This window comes from Eublepharis macularius, chromosome 12 (assembly GCF_028583425.1).
Source record: "Eublepharis macularius isolate TG4126 chromosome 12, MPM_Emac_v1.0, whole genome shotgun sequence".
NCBI lineage: Eukaryota > Metazoa > Chordata > Lepidosauria > Squamata > Eublepharidae > Eublepharis > Eublepharis macularius.
In genome coordinates this window covers 70,653,581-70,674,142 of record NC_072801.1, presented here as the reverse complement: position 1 = coordinate 70,674,142, position 20,562 = coordinate 70,653,581, and the positions used below count along the sequence as shown (strand labels likewise).

Here is a 20,562-nt window from a genome sequence, read left to right as displayed (position 1 = left end):
ATGGCCCTGAGACTGGGCTTGGGGGGAGGGCCCCAAAACCACCACACAAGGCAGGAGAGGTGCACAACATAAAACCAAAGGAAACAACAAGAGTGTGAGCCCTCAAAAGAGCAGAGAAAGAATTAAGAAGAAACAAAGACAAGCAAAGAAAAAAATAAGAGAGGCCTTTGTCAAGCTAGGCCCTAGAGCCAGGCAAAAGCCTGAGACTAGGGTGAGATGGGGTGGACGAAAAAAGGCACCCTCACCCAAAGACCTTCCTAGCAAGGACAAATGAGGAAAATAAGAAAGAGGCTTTTCAGTCTCTTTTGAAGCAGCAGCAAATCCAGGCAAAAGCTCCCAACTCCACTCTCTCACACTCCAAATCCCAGCAACAGATCCTTCCCATCTGTCTACTGGAACTAAAAGCACAAGGCAGAGAGAGGTGGCTTATAGAACAAACACTCACATAGAGCAGAACAGGAGGTCTGTGGTTGGCAGACAGACCTGCCTAACAGGGTTCGGAGGGATGAGATTGGTGTTCCCATGGCTACAGAAGGTCCATTTCCTCAGTTGCCTAGAGGATTAACCCCCTTGCTCCTCGCTGTCTAGGGCAGAATGGAAACTCTCCAGTTGGCAAGGAGAGCTGACTATCAAGGTTATGTGAGCAAAGATTGGGGTTTCCAATGGCAACAAATGGTCTGCAGCCATTCCGGGCCTATGTTGCCTAGGGAATCAATGGATCGGCACCAGCCCATCTGGCATCATGAAGTGTTCACGAATCGAATGAATTGGGCCAAAACTGCGGCCCCACAAAACACGTTTTGCGAAACACGAATTGGTCCAATTCGTCACAAAATTTGATTCGTATTTCAATTCGTGCCCATGTCTAGCGTTGACTGTTAATTGTATGGTTGCTGTTTATTGACATTGCTGTTCTTGTGACTAACAACTGTTGTTCTGCTGCTTTTGGTTTTCATATTTCAGTGGTTTAAAGATTTTAGTGCTCATATAAACTTTTAAATTTTGAAACAGTTTTTACTTGTAAGCTGCATTGAGCAATGAACCAAATCACACACCATTGTTTTCACAAGTTCACTATGGACCCAACTCATGTTCCCCACAGCCACATAGCAGCTCTGGGAAATGGTTTCTCAAAACAGGAAAGAAAAATCATTTTTACTTTGTGTGTGTGTGTGTGTGGGGGGGGAACGGGCAACCTTGGATATAGAAATATTTAAATAGGCTTGCTTTCAGTAAGGTTGGTAAGGCCCAAACGAGGCTATTGACAGGATCATGTGGAAGATGTCTGAAGTTTAGGTTAACTTGGCTCCAGAGGAGATAATTTGCTTTACAGGTCATCATGAAGAAATCTCTGAATCTGACTAGTATCCTCTTGATACCTGTCCAAGATGGTCAGCTGTGTTTGTCTGTAGCAGTAGAAAAGAGCAAAAGTCCAGTAGCAGTGACTTCAGATGAATCCCTCCACTCTCCAAGATACAAGGACAGATGGACTCACATTCTAGCTATATCTGAAGTTAGTTGTGACTAATGAAAGCTCATACCCTACCACAAATTTTGTTAGTCTTATTGGTGTTACTGGATCCCTGTCCAGAAATGCTGGACTGGGATGCTGAGGTCTTCCTGGGAGACATCTGAAAGGTATTCCTGTGTTTAGGCTCAGTGAAAAAGGATATTATGCTGTATCAGATGCCAATAGGAGCTGGGATGAGTCTCTCTTATGCATGCTATTTTTGGGAAACTGAGTCAGAGATGAATTATTTTAGAGAAGCAAGGCATCCCTTGCTGAAAGGGGACAAAGTGGGGGAAGAGGAGGTAGTTGTGAATTTCTTGCATTGTGCTAGATGGACTAGATGACCCTGGATGTCCCTTCCAACTCTATGATTCTAAGTTCTCACTTCAGCCCTATTCCTCTTTTGTAGATATTTTGTGGCTAAACTAAATCTGGGGTGAGTGGTGTATCTATCTTATTAAAATTCTAAATTTTAAATTTTTCATTTTGACCAACCAACCACTCACAATGCTTGTTTAGACGTAAAAATTATTTTCAGCTATTAGGAGCCCCTTCCTTTGTTACTTGGTGCTTTCCTTTGGAGGGAAAGGTGGCCAGTGGAATGGAAACTCCAAAGCTGGGATGCCAAAACCAACCAACAAACAAAAACTACACAGATGCTCTCAATTCTACATAATTAGTTTGTATTACATAGCAAGAACAAAGTCAAAAAAAATTATGAAGATTTTAAAGATTTAGTCTTGAATTGCAGTTTTAAACTCCATATACTACCACAACCTTCCATTCCACTTAAATTGAAAGAAGCCATCTTAAAATTTTCTTACATTTCTGTTTCAACATCCATTTTTCCATTGCAAAAAACAGGGTTAAGTATCTTATTAGTGTAGAAGATTACTGTATCACAGATCTGCTTCCAAATTTCACAATAGTGTCCTGTCAGTGTGATCAAGAGCAAATATCATCTATTCCTAAAGAATGCCTTCATAAAAGAGACATGCAGGAGTGTCATTCTATTATCATACCACAACTGTTGCATAAGTGTGAGATTAGAGGAAAGTGGAAATATTTAATGTAAAAGCCCCTCCTCAATCAGTCTTTCATCAGGTTCATTGATGCCATGCCTTCTATAGAGAAATCACAACAAACAAGCTGATTATTAGCTAGTTTAATGCTTTTTCCTTATCAGTTGGTCTCTTGTATTCATATCAGGCCTCATCATGATAATGTAGCCTTTGGGCAAAAAGATGCAGCCCAGCAGTCCGGCACTGGAGGCCAAGATGGAGAAGATCTCCACAGCCACCGTGTCTTTTCCTCGTGTGCTGAGGTAGGTTGGCACAAAGGACAGCCAAACAGTGCAAAAGACCAGCATGCTGAAGGTGATGAACTTGGCTTCATTAAAACTGTCTGGCAACTTTCTGGCTAGGAAAGCCACAGTGAAGCTGATGATGGCCAATAATCCCATGTAGGACAAGACACAGTAAAAGAAAGCAACCATACCTTCATTACATTCCACTATAATTTTTCCTTTCATGGAATGCATGTCCAAATCTGGGAATGGAGGAGAAGTACCCAACCAGACTGCATTAATGAAGACTTGAACAAGGAAACAAGAAATGACAATAGAATATGCCAGTCTTTTCCCCATCCATTTCCGGAAAACGTTTCCTGGCTTGGAGGCCATGAAAGCCACCACAACTGTAACGGTTTTTGCCAGCACAGAAGAAACCGCAGTGGAAAAGATTATGCTAAAAACGGTTTGTCGAAGGAAGCAAGTGACTTTTGTGGGTTGTCCAAGGAATAGCAGAGAGGAGAGGAAGCAAAGAAGGAGAGAGATGAGAAGAATATACGTGAGGCTCCTGTTGTTGGCTTTGACTATGGGAGTATCCCGGTGCTTAATGAAGATTCTAAGCACCAGAGCTGTGCTCAGAGAAAAGAAAAGAGCCAGGAAAGTTAGAACAATACCCAGAGGTTCCACAAAGGAGAGGAAATTTTTCAGTTTGGGAATGCACTGGTTTCGGTTCTTGTTTGGAAATTGATCTTCTGGGCAACTGACACATTTATCCATGTCTGAAAGAGAGAGAGAGAGAGATGGATCTGAATAATACTGGACTGGCTATAGCATATGATGCACTTGGGCAGGAATCTACCAGATCGGTGCTTACCACCTTGATATGCAGATTTGCAGACAACTTTCATCTAGAGGTTCTTTAATAAACTTTGTCCAGATATCAAACCAGATCCTTTCTGGAAGAAAAATGTGACCATTTCTGGAAGCGATAAAAGTAAAGATGCAATACAGTATTTTCTTTGAAATATAGTCACCCACTTCACTTGCAAATTGCAGTGATATTGATGATTATGATTACTGGACACATGAGGAAATCGCTTTCTGAAAGCCTTTTTAAACACAGTTGCCAGCCAGTCTTTCAATCAATTCCCAAGAATAGTATTCCCAGCCATACTCCTCAATGGAGAATAAAAACTGTACCTGTTTCTGTCCTCCATTTTATACTCTCAACAATCCTATGAGGTAGGTCAATCAGGCTGAGCAAGTGTGACTGGCCCAAAGTCAGCTGGCAAGATTTTGTGGCAGAGTTGAGATACAAAAATGGCTCTCCTTGATCCTAATCCAACATCCTCCTAACTATTAGGTTAGCATAGTGGTTAAGTGGTTGCGCTGCCAATCAGCACTCTGCTGGTTCACATCCCACTACTGCCATGAGCGCTGCAGGTGGCCTTGGGTAAGCTGCTCCTCTCAGCCCCAGCTCCCCAGCTGTATTATGAAAAGTATATTAATAACACTGATTTTGTTCATCTGTCTAGAAGAGCAATATAAAAGCACAGTTGTTATTATTATAGGGGTGTGAAAATGAAACAAACGAGCTAAAAAACTACCCAGAAATTCCTGTTTCGTTTCATTAAAGCAGCTTCTGGTATAGTGAACCAGATCCAGGAAACCAAGTTATAACGGCACCTTCCCACTGAAAAGCTCGTGTGTTTATTTTCTTTTCTTACCTCCAAGTGGTGGCAGAAGGCAAGCAGGCCGCATCTTGTTTTCCTTAACAGTATTCTACGAATCGGATGCCAAGGGGAGAGAGCCGTTACGTAACTCCATTGGAGGAAAGAGGTAACGTGAACATTTTTTTTTGCGGCACTACTCAAGCACTGATCTGTCTCCCCCACCCCCATCAAGGCACTTGGGTGGTCTGTCACTGTGACCCCCACCCAATCTAGCATCTGCTGCTGAGAGAAAGCACTATTGCATAACATGGGACTTACATATGAGTAGACCCATAATCTTTTGGGGCTCTATCTCATTTGAGTCAGATGGCAAACATGTACTTACTACAGCTTTCAGAAACAATCCTGCCTGTCCCACAGCAAAAGGAAAACTTATGAATAAAACATGGAGGGTTGGGTGTTCAGAATATCATTCTACCTGCCTGCCTGCCTGCCCTTGGGCAATAGAGAAGATTAGTGTCGATTAATATGAGAATGTCTCCTTTTAAAGTGGAACGCTGAACATCAAAACAAAGTATTTGGATTCACCCCTCATTGTGGGAACAAAACTACTAAGTGCAAGGAAACTTGGCAGCAACAGGCAACTGCAGAAGGCAAAGGTAATCATTTACTGGCACTACAGAAAAAAGAAAAAAAATGAACATGAAGCAGAATTGTGTTTAATGTTGTTGTGCTGCACAGGTGGAAGCTCTCTCTTGCTTGGGAGCTACCTTGCTACCTCTTTCCAGTCAGTTTCCCACCATAGTTTGAGTCTACCAACACTCAGGGTCCATTGTTGTGCATGTTATTGTACTTGAGGAAAAACTTGGTGGATCTATGGTTTAGACTAGACATGGGCATGAACAGCATTATGAACAGAAAAAACCCATGAACAGCCCAATCTGCTGTTCGCAAACAAGCTGTTTGTGAGGGCCCATCCTAAAAGAACAGGTGGTCGTTGCAAGCCTCCTTCTGCAGCCCTTCGTCAAGCCAGACGGTCTGGCATCTGCTGCAATCAATCCCCTTGGCAACTGGAGGCAGGGACTGTACTCTGTCTGAACTCCTTCTGGCTTTCCTTCTGGCTTTAACCCTTCAAAGTACTTCCAGCAGAGAGTCCCATTTTTGCCACTGTGAAGAGAAAATGACAGCCAATGGGGAGACCCGTGGATCATGCCTTTCCCGGGGTGCAATCTCTCTGAAGCTTGGAGAGTCTTCAGAGGACAGTGAGGACTATGTCCCCTGCAAATTTGGTGGGCATTGGACATTGGGAAGGTCAGTTTGTAACCCCTCAAACTAGCTGCCAGCAGACACTGCTGTTTTTGCCAGGACAAGGCCCTTTAAACTATCAGCTGGCAGGTGGCAGGGGGGAACCCCCCCTGCTGCCTGCCAGCTGATAGTTTAAAGGGATCTTTAAAGGGCCAGGTAAGTGGGTTTGAGGGGAGGGGGGCTAAGCGGGGGGGGGGGGTTGGGGTTGGTTCTGGCCCCCACAAACAATGAACAACTTACATGTTCGGGAACAGTTCATGTTCATCCATGTTTGTTGTTCATTGTTCGTGGATCGCAACGAATGATGAACAGGGTGTTTGGGTTTTTTTACGTTCATGCCCATGTCTAGTTTAGACTAGGAGGGTGATTAATGGCTGATGTAGTTTTTGGTTAAGCATGAAAACTTCTGCCCCAGAGCCTAATTTCCCCAACCCCCCCCCCCCAAAGAACAGTGTACAGTCACCATACAGTCACCTGGATGCCTTCCGCCAGGATTCTTTGGTGTCCATGCACATTGAACCTTGTCGTTATGTGTACTCAAATTCAGTGGGTTGATGGTTTAAAGGGAGGACTGTGTTTTGTGCAATACTGATGCCCTTAAATTTTCTAAGTGCACAGCCTACTAACCATGACACCATACAGGTCAGGGCAGGTTTAAACCTGCTTTATTTTGTCAGAGCAGGGATATTTCCACCCTCCTGTCTTTGCCTCCTGCTCTTGTTGGCTTCTCAGGAGCAAAGCTTTGCTTCCATTGCAAATACTACAGATTTGTTTGGGAGATAATCTGTGCCACAATATCCTATTTTCCTTCATTGTGGACACTGCTACTCCCAAGATGACCCAAAAACCAGTGGCCAATTTTTAGTATTTATTTATTTTATTTTATGTCATTTACAGTCCACCTTTCTCACCGAGACTCAAGGCGGATTACACAGTGTGAGAATAGTACAGTCAATATCAAGGACATTTCCATAGGGCAAATAAATACAAGTATACAAAGATATGGCATTAGCAAGAATCTGATCGAGAGTTGGAGAAATACTGAAGAAATTTTGAGGCTCCTAGCTTTATTTTTGGCCAAATTATGCCTGCCACTGACAACCATAGCTTCCAATGGAAGCAGTGGTGGAGAGGAGGGCATCTGGACAGAACCTAGGGCCAGGATGTTCCCATTCTCTTTGTTTTCAGCTCAGCAACTCCCATCATCATCTTGAAGCTACAGACCAATTTTGAGCCCCCTAAATTGAGTCCGGGGTATTTCTGGGAATTGTGTGTGTGACATTCCAATTCATTTAATGTTTGGCACTGTGACAGCCACAATAATCTGGAAGTTGGTGGCTAATTTTGGGCCGCCAAGTTTTATTTTATAACAACAACAACATTTAATTTATATACCACCCTTCAGGATGACTTAACACCCACTTAGAGCGGTTTACAAAGTATGTCATTATTATCCCCACAACAAAACACCTTGTGAGGTGGGTGGGGCTGAGAGAGCTCCTAGAAGCTGTGACTGACCCAAGGTCACCCAGCTGGCTTCAAGTGGAGGAGTGAGGAATCAAACCTGGTTCTCTAGATTAGAGTCCCGTGATCTTAACCACTACACCAAACTGGCTCTCAGAGAGAATAGGCCTGCCCGATAGAGATGGGGCCTTTAATTATTCTAGAAGATAAGCAAATATCATACCTTCCAGTTCTGAAACCATCCCTTCTGGGCATGCAATACAGTTGTAGCAGCAAAATCTCTTCCTCTCTTTTTTTTCAATGCGAAAACCAGGGGGGCATTTGTCATTGCACAGAGAAATAGGCGGCATCTGTATTTGAGGAAATGAATTTAGCTGTGGTAGAATGGTTGTGGAATTTTGCTTCTCTTAACTAAAGACTGGTTATATAGGAATGTTAAGTAGACTGCAGATGAAATGATCAGAGGGTGGAGCATCTACCGTAAAGATTACAAAAAGTCATGATGCTGAAATCTCCATGTTATGTGTTATGTGCCGTCAAGTTGCCTCCAACTCATGGGGACCCCATGAATGAAGACCTCCCAAATGTCCTATCATTAACAGACTTGCTCAGATTATACAACCTGTAGCACGTGGCTAGAAACAATAGTCTTGCTATATTAATTGCTTTGAAGATCTCCCAGAAGTTCACACTAAAGGCATAGTAGGCAATATACTATACTTCCCACAGCATTTCTATGGGACCTGAACATAACACTCCATTGCATTTATCTATTTGATTTTGATACTTTCAATTCCAGTAATACAGGGCTGTCAGAATCTCCTTTAACAGTTACACATTCTTCACTTTCCTAGCCTCTCATTTGCATGATAACCACCCTCTGCATACTAATACTTGATCTGCCAAGATGTGTTACCTGCATTATGAGTTGTATGAAAAAGAACTTCTGTTTTACCCATTACGTCTGTTCTCACATTTCAGTGCATTTCCTGCATCTTTCCCATTTAAGAGACAGAAAAGTTCTTTTCTTACCTGAGTGAAATTTCTATGCCATTCAATTTTGTTCTCATCAATGGTAAACTCATTGCCCGGAGAAGCCTGAGGATCTAAGCTTCCAACCTTTACTCTTATATAGGAGTTATTTGGGAATGTGACCAGATTTATAATGTCAAAGCCAGCTAATAATTCTCCATATGCGTTAAATTCAACTGTATCTCCAGCACTGCTATTAAATGAGATCCTCTGAAGAAATGAGTGGAGCTAAAGAGAAAAAAGCTGCAATGAGTAATATTCTGATGACATTTCGTGTTCATGTTATATAGAAATTTTTAAAGCAATAGCATACTGATAGTTGTGCATCAGAAAACTAGATTGTACTGAAATACGTCATCATACTGTTGCTAATGAGGAAGGAATACCTGCCAAGGGGTCACACTGCCTGCATCCTCCTTTGCTCTATAGTTGGCTCTTGAGCCGAACATGGAATGCAAAGCATGTGCAATAGCATACACAGCATTATAAATACTGTATGCATGGCCAGTCATGCTCATTTCAAAAAATGGTCCAGGAAGGTTCTCCAGCTTCTCTTCCCCAGTACATAATTTACTGTCCTCTGTAGATACACTGGAATTCAGAAGGAATGTACAGTCAAAAGCTTGCTCCCAGAAGTCTTTGATGAAACCATCCCCTTTTATCCCAGAAGGAATAATAACCTGGAGAAATTTTGGGAAGCCTGCAACCTTGTTTGAATGAATGCTGAAGGAAAGAGTACCATGGAACATTTGTATGTCCCAGCTTCTGTGTACAGCTAGGAATATGAAATCAATCTGGGCCACCGTAATCCATACTTTCCCTGAAGAGATTTGGCCCTTATATTCAAAATTGGATAGAGGAATCCATGTTGTTGTCACCCATAAAATGGTTGCCATCCACCAAATGGATGCCATTTCTCCATATATAACAAAGGCATTGGTTTTCTTCTCCAAGAATATTGGAATATTACTCAACATGTAAGAAATAATGGAGACAGGGTTAAATAAAGTAAAAGCTTCAGGGACTAGTTCTATGAAGGCTGGACAGATTCTACTCTGGAAAAGCAGTGGCTCCATGGCTTGCAAGAAATGTTCACCATCGTCATTTGAAGCTATAACTCCTATCCATTTCCATTTGAAATGGAGAAGTAACTGGATGATTCCCCGATACTGGAAGGCTTCATTAGGGACCATACGGTAAAAAGAAGGGAGACGGGTCCTTTCATCTTCTTCTGGTTTAAAAGATCCATATGTAATCTTTAAAAAAGAAGACAGGATCTACATTTCAGAGAGGGAATAGAAGATGTATCTGGGAATTCTACACATATATTGGTACAGTACTACAATACATTAAGGATATTGAAATCTGAATAGAACAGCAACCTTAAGTTTGCTTAACTTTGAATTAGATAGGGGCAAAGAAGGTATCTTTCTTTTAATAACTTAGTGAGTGACTTTATTTTTAGAAGGAATCACAATATGTGCCTTATATTGAATTCAAAGTGTAATTTAACTTTGCAAGTAGAAATTGGCACTAAACATGGGCACGAATAGTATTACGAATGCAAAAAAGACCACGAACAGACTGTTCGGCTGTTCTTGAACAAGCTGTTCGTGAGGCCCCATTCTAAACAAACAGGTGGTCCTTGCAAGCCTCGTTCGTTGCTGTTCGTCAAACCAGACAGTCTGGCACCTGCAATCAATTCCCATGGCAACTCAGGCAGGGATTGTCAGAACTCCTGCTATTGCCCTGGAAACCTGGAATCAAAGATTCCCAAAGCTATTTGTATAGCTTCCGGAAGCTTTGGAGTTTAAATGCCAGTTTACGTGCCACTGCTCAGTGGCATGGAAAGGGGCATTTAAACCCCTGAATCAGCCGCTTGTCGGGGGCTTCCCCGACGAGTGGCTGAGTTCCAGCTGCCCCTCTCCTGGTGCAAGAGGGATGGGGAGAATCTCCCCACCCCTCTCGTACCAGGTCGCAGTGGCCCAGCGGTGGCAGCTCTCCCGGTGCTGAGAGGGACGGAAAGATTCTCCCCACTGGGAGAGCTGCCACCACTGGGCTTCTTCTGCCCAGTGTCAGAGGGACTAGGAGATTCTCCTTGACCATCTGACACTGGGCAGAAGCAGCCCGGCACACTCGCTCTCCTGGTGGAAGGGGGGAGAATCTCTCCATCCCTCTCAGCACCAGGAGAGCCGGTGCCGCTGGGCTGCTTCTGTCTGGAGTCAGAGGGACGGGGGAGACTCTTCCTGCCCAGCTCGCATGAGGTAGAAGCAGCCCCGCAGCACCGGCTCTGCTGGGTGCGAGCGGGACGGGGAGAATCTCCACGCCTTGCTAGCATGGAGTAGAAGCAGCGCACGGTGCTGGTTCTGCCGGGTGCGAGTAGGATGGGGAGAATCTCTCCGCACTGCTCGCACAGGGCAGAAGCAGCCCCGGGGCGCCAGCTCTGCCGGGTGCAAGAGGGACGGGGAGAATCTTACCTTCCCTCTTAACACTGGGAGAGCTGGTGCTGCATGGCTTCTTCTGCCGGGTGCAAGAGCAATGGAAAATCTCTATGCCCTGCTTGCATGGGGCAGAAGCAGCCCCGCAGCACCACCTCTGCCAGGTGTGCGTGGGACAGGGAGAATCTCCCCGCACCACTTGCATGGGGCAGAAGGAGCCCTAGGGCACCAGCTCTGCTTGGTGCGAGTGGGATGGCGAGAATCTTCCCGTCCCGCTTGCACAGGGCAGAAGCAGAAGCAGCCCCGGGGTGCCAGCTCTGCTGGGTGTGAGCAGGAGGGGAGAATCTTCCTGTCCCTCTTAGCACCAGGAGAGCTGGCACCGTGTAGCTTCTTCTTTTGCCCAGTGGAAGAGGAACAGGGAGAATCTTCCCTGCACCACTTGCATGGGGCAGAAGCAGTGCTGGGGTTCCAGGTCTGCTGGGTGTGAGTGCGAGGGGGAGAATCTTCCCGTCCCTCTTAGCAACAGGAGAACCGGTGCCACGTGGCTTATTCTGCCCGGTGCAAGAGGGACATGGAGAATATCCCTGCCCCGCTCGCATAGGGCAGAAGCAACCCCTGGGCACCTGCTCTGCCAGGTGTGAGCGGGATGGGGAGAATGTTCCCGTCCCTCTTAGCACTGGGAGAGACGGCACTGCATGGCTTCTTCTACCCAGTGCAAGAGGGACAGGGAGAATCTCCTCGCCCTGCTTGCACAGGGCAGAAGCAGCTCCACGGCGCCGGCTCTCCCAGTGCTAATAGGAATGGGAAGGTTCTCCCCACCCTGCGCACATGGGGTAGAAGCAGGTCTGTGGTGCCGGCTCTGCTGAGTGCAACCGGGATGGGGAGAATCTCCCTGCCCCACTGGCACCAGGCAGAAGCAGCCCTGAGGCTCCTGATCTGCTGAGTGTGAGCGGGATGGGGAGTATCTCCCCGCACCACTCGCATGGGGCAGAAGCAGCTCTGGGGCGCCAGCTCTGCCCGGTGTAAGTGGGATGGGGAGAATCTCCCTGCACCACTCACATGGGGCAAAAGTAGCCCCCAGTTCCGGCTCTGCAGCAGTAGAAGCAGCTTGGGGCGCCAGTTCTGCCAGGTGCGATCAGGACGGGGAGAATCTTCCCGTCCCTCTTAGCATCGGGAGAGCTGGCACCGCATGGCTGCTTCTGCCCGGTGCAAGAGGGACAGGGAGAATCTCCCTGCCCCACTCCCACAGGGCAGAAGCAGGCCCGTGGCGCTGGCTCTGCCGGGTGCGAGAGGGACAGGGAGAATCTCCCTGCTCCGCTTGCATGGGGCAGAAGCAGCCCCAAGATGCCAGCTCTGCCGGGTGCGAGCAGGACAGGGAGAATCTTTCCGTCCCTCTTAGCACTGGGAGAGCTGGCGCTACGTGGCTTCTTCTTCCCGGTGTCAGAGGGATGAGGAGATTCTCCTGGTCCCTCTCACACTGGGCAGAAGCAGCCCTGTGGCGCCAGCTCTGCCGGGTGTGACCAGGACAGGGAGAATCTCCGTTCCTCGCTGGCACCATGCAGAAGCAGCCCCGCAGTGCCGGCTCTGTCCAGTGCAAGAGGGACAGGGAGAATCTCCCCACCCCGCTTGCACCAGGCAGAAGAAGCCTGGCAGCGCTAGGGTGGGGCAGGGGGGGTGAGGGCTGGGGGGTGTTTAAAGGACCCTGCCGCTTGCAAGTGGCAGGACAGGACCCTTTAAACTATCAGCTGGCAGGCGGCAGGGGGAAATCCCTATTTTCCCAAAAGAAAGTAGTGTATCCACTATTAAAGAAGCTTACCCAGGACACAGGAAATTTCAATAACAATAGACAAGTTTCAGAGGCTTGTCTTGGAGCAGGGTAGATGACTTGGTTTTGTTTGGTACTCCCTCAACGGTTCTTCCTCTTTGACATATTTTTAATCATTGTTTTTATGTTTTTGTATGTGTATGGTGGTTTCATTTCAATCGTTTTAATGAAGTCGGTTTATTTCTTGGTTTTAATGATTTTTAAGATGTAATTTTATTATGTATGTTTTTAACCTGTTAGCCATCTTGCTGCCCCTGATGAGGGAAGAAAAGCAGGACATACATTTACAATTAAAATTAAGCAATAAAGCAATAAAAAACAGTGGACACAGGTCCACGAATCTCTATTTGGAATCTTTTCATTTAGCCTCTCTTTTCTCTTGCCTCAAAGTCTCCAGCTAGTGCTAATGTATTAACAGTTGCAATCTTATGGAAAGTTACTCCAGTCTAAACCCATTGACTTCAATGGGCTTAGACCAGAGTAATGCTCCTTAGGATTGCACTGTAAATGGCTTATGTGGAAGCAAGTTGCTTCTTTATAAATGCATAATTTGAGTGGCAATTTCTTTTATCAGCAGCTGAGTCAGATAAAGACGCAAATCAACCCAATTATCATTTTTTAAAATAGAATTTTATTAGAATTTTAGAATTAGATATAAAAAATACAAACAGAAAAAAGAAACTAAAGAAATAGAAAAGAAGAAACTAGACAGACACACAGACAGATAGACAAAAGATAGGAATACATACCAATTTTCTACTTGATAAGGTCTAACAATATTACATATTATGCACAAACTCTAAAGTTACCATAAGTAACTACTTTTCTTTTCCATCCATCCATTCCTCCTCTCTCCCTAATCTTCAAAAGCACTGATCATTAGTTCATTTCTTTCTGTTTCTTGCAAAAAGTCAATAAGGGGCTTCCAAATGCTCAAAGACTTATCTAACATCAATTTGGCCATTTCGGCATAATCCATCAATTTTTCCAGCCAATCTTCTACTGTAGGTAATGTAAGTTTCCGTTTTTGAGCAAATCAACCCAATAGTCTTTTTCATTGATTTCAATGGGAATCATGTCTGTACTTTTGAATTCTCTTCGATGGCAGCTTCATACATATCATGTTACTCTAGCCTCAAGGTTAGACTAGCATGGATCAATATGTCATTTTTGCCTGAATTATGAAGGACAGTCACGACTTACTGTGGACGCTTATTCAAAAAGGATATGATTTGTGTTATTGATATATCCAAGACCTCCAACTCCAGAACTTAATGATCTTATATAGATATTTTAAAATCTTGGGCAACAATGCAGATAAGGAACATAATCTCACAGGCTAAATTATAGACACATTGAAACATAGAGCCGGAAGACAAGCCAAGGGTCATCTAGTCCACCCCCTGCACAATTCAGAAACTTCACAGCTCTGAATGATCTGCTGGCATCCAAGCTAGAGAGAGTCTGAGAGAATTTATCAACAAAGAACTAAGCGGGATCATCACAAATGACACTGAACTCTTCGAACCATCAGATGTCAAATTACCCTAATAATTGTGCAGCTTATGACTCAGTAGAGACATTGTTTCTTCTATCCTATCCTGATTTCCCCTTTTCCTGAACATGACATTGCTTGAATGAAGAATGAGCTTTAGTTGCTATCCATAAACCTTACCTGTGGAATCTTGTAAAGGGTTAAGATATCTGCCATGTGTAAAGAGAGAGACAAGGTAAGTCCGCCAATGACTCCTATTAGATTTTGGGGGGTGTCACATTTGTAGTTGGGCAACAATGCCTGTGATTTGAACAGCAAGTCCACAGTGGTATGGTAGGACATCAGTGCATCATAGTAGTTGTCATAGATGTGGAACCCAAGTGTGATGTTGGTCAAGATCTTGGGATTCTCATTTATCTCTTTGGTGGCAAACACCAAGGCCAAGATGTGCTGGTAGAATTTTGTCATTATTCTGAAAACCAAACAAGTGGCTGTTTTATTGGAGAATTCTGCAATGTATAAAACCATTTTATAACAATACCCATTCATGCTTGCTATCTGCATGAAAGGTGAAGCAATAACTGAGGATGGTTAGGCATGATTAAAGCCGCATTGGAAACTAGATGTAACTTTTACCTTGTGTTGAATTATGCCCAAGGATTTATTTAGATTAGTAATGTATCAGAAGAAAAATACCCGCTCGTTCAAGTCAAATCATATTTATAATGTATCAAAACACATGCATAGCTGTTACATTAAATATAGAACATCTAACATATTCTCTTTAATATCAGTTCTTTTACTTTCAACAGTTCCGTCGCATAATTCCTCTGATGAATTCTGCTATACCAATCAAGAGGATGGGGAAGAGTTCTAGCATTTACTTTACTTTCAAAATGTTGCAGATCCCTGGCATCTCCATTTCAACAAATTACATGGTAGATAATGTGAAGCCCTGACCTGGATAGCCCAGGTGAGGCTGATCTCATCAGATCTCAGAAGCTAAGCCAGGTCAGCCTTGATTAGTAATTGGATGAGAGACCTCCAATGAAGACCAGGGTTGCAGAGGCAGGCAATGGTAAACCACTTTGTTAGTCTCTTGTTGTGGAAACCGCAGCAGGGGTCGTCATAAGTTAGCTATGTATTGAGGGCACTGTCCACCACTCAGATAATGTGTAAGACCTCTACCTGAGACCCAGGAGAGCTGCTGCTTTCAGAACAGACAATACTGGTTATGATATATACAAAGGGCCATGGATCGGTGGAAATGCCTCAGCTCTGTATGCAGAAAGTCCCAGGTTCAATTCCCAACAATCCCATTTAAGAGGACCAAGCAGTAGGTGATGTGAAACCTCTGCCTGAGACCCTGGAGAGCTACTGCCAGTCTGAGTAGACAATACTGACTTCGATGGACCAAAGGCCTGATTCAGTACAAGGCAACTTCTCATGTCCATGGACAGGAAACACACATTGGCTTTTAGCACAACATTGTTCATTCAAATCCTATGCCATATGTTATGGCAGAATTAATGATCGCTAATCTGTCTTGGAAGCATGTCCCCTAGAAAAGTATGGTAAAATGCTCAAAATCAACCCACCTACCCATCTATCCATTGCCCATGTCTGCATTCTAGTGACTGGCGCAACAAGTACAGTTCTGTGAGGGCTGAATGCTTCATCGTATGCTGTATTGTTGCCAGAAAAAAGGGAGTTTGCAACATTTTGTGCAATTTCAGTTGATGCATGCATTGCAATGCAAGCAACCGGTGGGGTTCAGATAGTTGGTAACTGACGAGGCATGCGGGAGTGCCGTCATCTCATCACAAGGCAATTTTTCAAAGTTACTTGGGATGTTTTATTCTCTTGTCCATTCAGCACCACCCTCCAGATATAACTAGAAATGGAATAAACTTCACTTATCTGAATTCATTACAAAAAAGCTACACAATCTTTAGTTCCCTTCAGATACGGGAAGACTATAACTCTAAAAATTGTAATCTTGGAAGACGGCCCTTAGTTCATCAATGCATTATGATTCTAAATTTGGTTTTGCTAATCTGTTGTTGGAAATAGATATTCAGCTTATTTCCAAGGCTATATGTAGAGACTTTTCCAAATATAGGCATCTGGGCTCTTCTTTGAGCACAAGAAACACATCGAGAGGGGAGGCAATCTTTATTCCTTACCTCACCTGTTGTTCCACTACAGAAAAAACCCACCCAAAACAACCACTGCTTGGGAAGAGTATTTTTTATACCCTTCAGTGCATAATGTATATATTTGCTTTTTGTGGGCTCCTTTTTAAGAATTGCATTTTCATATTAATAATTGCTAGAATGCATTCATATTTGTTTTAAAAAACAAAATCCCTCCATCTATTACTTGGAATGTTTCATTCTCTTGTGCGTTCAGCACCACTCTCCAGATATAACTAGAAATGGAACAAGCTTCACTTATCTGAATTCATTACAAAAAAAAGATACACAATCTTTAGTTCCCTTCAGTTATGGGAATACTATAACCCTAAAAATTGTAATGTTGGAAGAGGGCCCTTAGTTCATCAATGCATTATGATTCTAAATATGGTTTTGCTAATCTATTGTGAGAAATAGATGTTCAGCTCATTTCCAAGGCTGTATTTAGAGACTTTTCTTTTCCAAATATAAAAGGGGAGGCAATCTTTATTCCCTACCTCACCTGTTGTTCCACTGCAGAAAACCTCACCCAGAACAATATTTAACCACTGCTTGGGAAGAGTATTTATTTATACCCTTCACTGCATAATGTATATATTTTTGTGGGCTCCTTTTTAAGAATTTCATTTTCATATTAATAATATCTAGGATGCATTCATTTTTTTAAAAAAAATAAAATCCCTCCATTTATTCCGAAACAGGTAGAAAATGTTTGCATCCACTGAAACACAAATAATAAATTAAATACCACTTTATGTAGGGGTAAAATAATTTCTTACAAGAAAGGATTACTTGGTTCCTGAGAAGGGTGTTTCTTGAAGGAGAGCATTGGGAAAAGAACAGTACTATATGTTGCAATTCCTCCTATGATCATTTTGCCAGGAAAATACCATTCATGTTGAATCGGAATGGGATCATTTCTGGTGCACAGACTGGCATGTAACTGGCATACTATGTGACAGAATGGCGTTAGTATCAGAAGCAACATCTTAGCATACACCATCTTGATGGGAAAACTTCTCTCTAGATGAGGATTCTTCGAACTTCTCTACAGGATTTTCCATAGAATTATGCGGATCTCTTTAAAGTGATTTGGATGGCAACTCAATCTGTACCACAAACTTCCTCAAGAAACATCTGCCTCGTTTTTGGCTTCAACCAAAAGAGTTCCAAAATTAAACAACATAAGCAGAATAGACGCTCACAGATTCAAAGTCTGATCTGAGAAAACACAAGGGTAAAAGAGATTAAACAAGAAAAGCCATACCAGTCCTGAGCCCCTACTCAAGTGGGGGGTGGGTGGGTTATAATAATTTCAGACAGCTGGCTGAATATATTTCTGTGGAAAACCACTCACTGACGCTTTGGACAAGTGTATAGATCACAGTGATTTTGATAATTCCTGGGAGATAATTATTTCCTGCAAGGTTCCTTACTCCTTGAATCATTATTGGTAATAAAACTCTAAGGTAAACATGTTTGTGAGATGTTACAATGACATACTATTTCTCCCTTGTGGGCTTGCAGTGAGGAAATGAATTAATTACATACAAGGTTGCAATCAGACAGGCAGAGATCATTCTTTGATCAGTAAAAGTTAATGCTGAAAGTGAGGAACCCACAAGGACTTGTGTTGGGAATCTCATTTCCTCCTCTATGCCCTGCCCCACTGTTTCCCCTTTCCCTTCCCTAAAAGCCCCCAAAGTCTTTCCCCCCTTTCTTGTTCCCATTTCTCCTTCCCACCCACCCACCAACTTACAGTTATGTGTGCCCTCCCATCTTTCAACCTTCCCTCCTTCCCTTCATCTAGAATCATCTCATCAGGAAAAGTTTGGTCAAATGGTTCCATTGCTACTAGGCATGGCCAAGTTGTGTGGTGGCCACCAGTGCCAGGCTGGATGGACTTTCATGGTTATGGTTGTGAACACAGCTTTAAGAAATTCCTGGAGATTTGGGGGTGGTGCCTGTAGAAAGCAGAATTTAGGAGAAAGGGGGATTGTGATGACATAGAGACTGCCTCTTAAGATGTCATCCCCTCCAAGGAAACTGATATTTGTAGTCTGGAGATCAGTTGTGCTTCTAGGAGGTTGGTGGTGACCCTATTTGTGGTGTCCAATGATGCATAACTTGCACAAGTTGTATGGTGACAACAAAGCTGAGGTGTGCCGTGGCCACCACCAGCAGAGTTTGCCAGGCGGAGTTGTGTAGTTGCTATTGGGTGGTGGCTGTGACCACCAGGCCAGTTCCAGTTCCATGGTAACCACAGGGCAGGGCCTAGTTGCTCGGTGATCACTGCCATCAGACTGGGCTTCTCCCAGCTGCATGGTGGCTACTGCAGTCAGTAGACTGGTTACTGGTGGTAGACTCATGGGGAGGGGGGGCTTGCTACTGTTGTAGTCATGTCCCCAGCAATATGATAATGTCACTTCTGGTCACTCAGCTCTGGTGACGTTGTAGCATTTAGCCAAAATTCTAAGGACTAACAATAGAGACCTCTCCAAATGCTAGAGTGTTGTTGGCAAAACTGGAGGTCCCAGTTCTTTGTCATTTTCTCCTGTCACCCCTAACTGAGTATCAGTGGGAAGTGAAGGTGAGGTCTTCTGCTGGAAGCAGGAACCTGGCAAACCTAGTTGGCCTCATGAGCTAAGATGTATATGTAGAGTCCCTGATGGTCATTGCTGGGTCTGTCCCAAGCAAGTCCTTATCCATTAGAGGATGTGACAGTAGAGGAGGGTGGGACCTTTTCCAGGGCTATTTTTAGCCTTCAGGTCCACCCCTAATCTCCCAGAAGTCAAGACTTGGAAGGCTCAGCAAAGTAGCCGCTGATAGCTCGCTGGGCATTATTTTCTTAAAGCTATAAGTACCATTTCTATTATTTGGAAGAGTTTAAATTCTGCAAGGTATTTTTTCCTAAATTTTAGGGGGGGGGGGTAGATTTCTGATTTTTCTGCAAATCTGAAACTTCCTTCAGGTTTACAGAGGAATCCATATGTTCCTACCTCATTTTGGCAGGTCTGTTGATACCAGGGGCTCTACCCCTGCTGTCTTCTTTCACTTCTTTCTTCTTTCATAGTTTGATGCTCTTGTGATATTTAATTGTTGTTTGAATACTGAATGAGAAGTTCTGCTTCCTGACAAAAGAGTTGCAGCAATACTTGATGAAGCAATATCAAGAATGACTGTCTTTGGTTGGAGATCTGTGGGCAAAATTCAGTTTAGAACAAATATCTTTCTCTGCTATGGGGACCCAAAGTGGCGTAAATTGTTCTTTGCACCATTTTATTCTTACAAAACTCCTATGTGTTATGTCTATAACTGCAAATCGCATGATCATCCTGAAACCAGTGGCTAATGCTGATGTTCCTATCTTTATTTTTAGATCAGTTAGGCTGCAACAATTAACTGTAGCTTCCAGTACAAAGGATAGTGTGTGTGTGCAAGTCTGTGTACGCAAATAATTTAGGGCGGTGTGTCTGGAAATAACCAGACGTAGTATGTTCCAATTCTTTTTGCTCTGGGCTCAACAACTCCCATCAGAGAGCTACTTTGAGCCTCCTTATTTTTAGTTTTGATGAGATATGTCTGCCACAAACAACCATAGCTTCCAATGCAAAATGCCGGGGTAGGTGGGTTTCTCATGATTACCTGGGCCAAGATGTTCTAGTTCCTTTCATTCCGTCCCCTGCAACAACCACAATTATCGTGCTCGTTTTGGCAGCACATATACTAAAATTGGAACGATACAGAGAAGATTAGTATGGCCCCTGTGCAAGGATGACACACAAATTCGTGAAGCATTCCTTATTAAAAAAAAAAAAACAACCCCCACAATTATCTTGTAGATGGTGGCTAATTTTGAGCAGCTGAACTTCATTCTTGGAAGAGTTATGTCTGCCCTTGCTGGGAAAATGGTTGGATGGATAAGATGGACGAATCCTTTTGTTAAGATAGATTAGTATGTTGTAAAATGTTTGGGAGATCATTTCTATTTGTGTTCCAAGAAAAGGCGTTTTTTCTGCGCCTTTTTTTGGAACACACACCTGTAGAAAAGGCTGCAAAAAAGGGAAGCCAAACAGCCCCCAACTGTTTTGAAAACGGAGCCATCTTGATTCCTGGGGAAAAGCCACCAGCATTCGGTGAGTGGGCCGTCCCTATAACAGCGTGTGGAAAGGCCTTCTTTCTGGAAGAAAATTGGGATGTATATGGGCAGCTTTTCAACATCAGTCAGCAACCTTCCATGGCATATTGGGGGTTCCAGGCTGGATCCCCTTGATCCTAGTTCAGCCTCCTAACCACTACACTGCACAGGCTTTGATAGGTCGGGGAAGATTTTTAAA

General features: G+C 43.7%; 1 protein-coding gene and 1 non-coding gene across 2 annotated transcripts; one reads left to right on the top strand and one right to left on the bottom strand.

The window, feature by feature from the left end:
• Positions 1–2,675: 2,675 nt before the first annotated feature.
• On the bottom strand, positions 2,676–14,498 carry LOC129339761 (vomeronasal type-2 receptor 26-like). The gene is made up of 4 exons (XM_054994344.1): positions 14,211–14,498; positions 8,659–9,528; positions 8,273–8,482; positions 2,676–3,623 (listed from the first exon to the last, which is right to left on the bottom strand). The coding sequence occupies exons 1-4, from the start codon at positions 14,496–14,498 to the stop codon at positions 2,676–2,678; spliced, it is 2,316 nt and encodes a 771-aa protein (XP_054850319.1).
• Positions 14,499–19,927: 5,429 nt separating this feature from the next.
• Positions 19,928–20,034, top strand: LOC129340748 (U6 spliceosomal RNA). Its single transcript, XR_008598053.1, has one exon. It is a non-coding gene; the product is annotated as a U6 spliceosomal RNA (small nuclear RNA).
• Positions 20,035–20,562: the final 528 nt, after the last annotated feature.

What these genes read in the sequence shown, in the direction of transcription:
- LOC129339761 (XM_054994344.1), bottom strand. Translation starts at nt 14,498, where the DNA reads ATGACAAAATTCTACCAGCACATCTTGGCCTTGGTGTTTGCCACCAAA. An exon ending in CCCTTTACAAGATTCCACAG is followed by an intron (nt 9,529 to 14,210) that starts GTAAGGTTTATG and finishes TCTTTTTTAAAG; the next exon opens with ATTACATATGGATCTTTTAA. An exon ending in GGCATAGAAATTTCACTCAG is followed by an intron (nt 3,624 to 8,272) that starts GTAAGAAAAGAA and finishes CATATGCTATAG; the next exon opens with CCAGTCCAGTATTATTCAGA.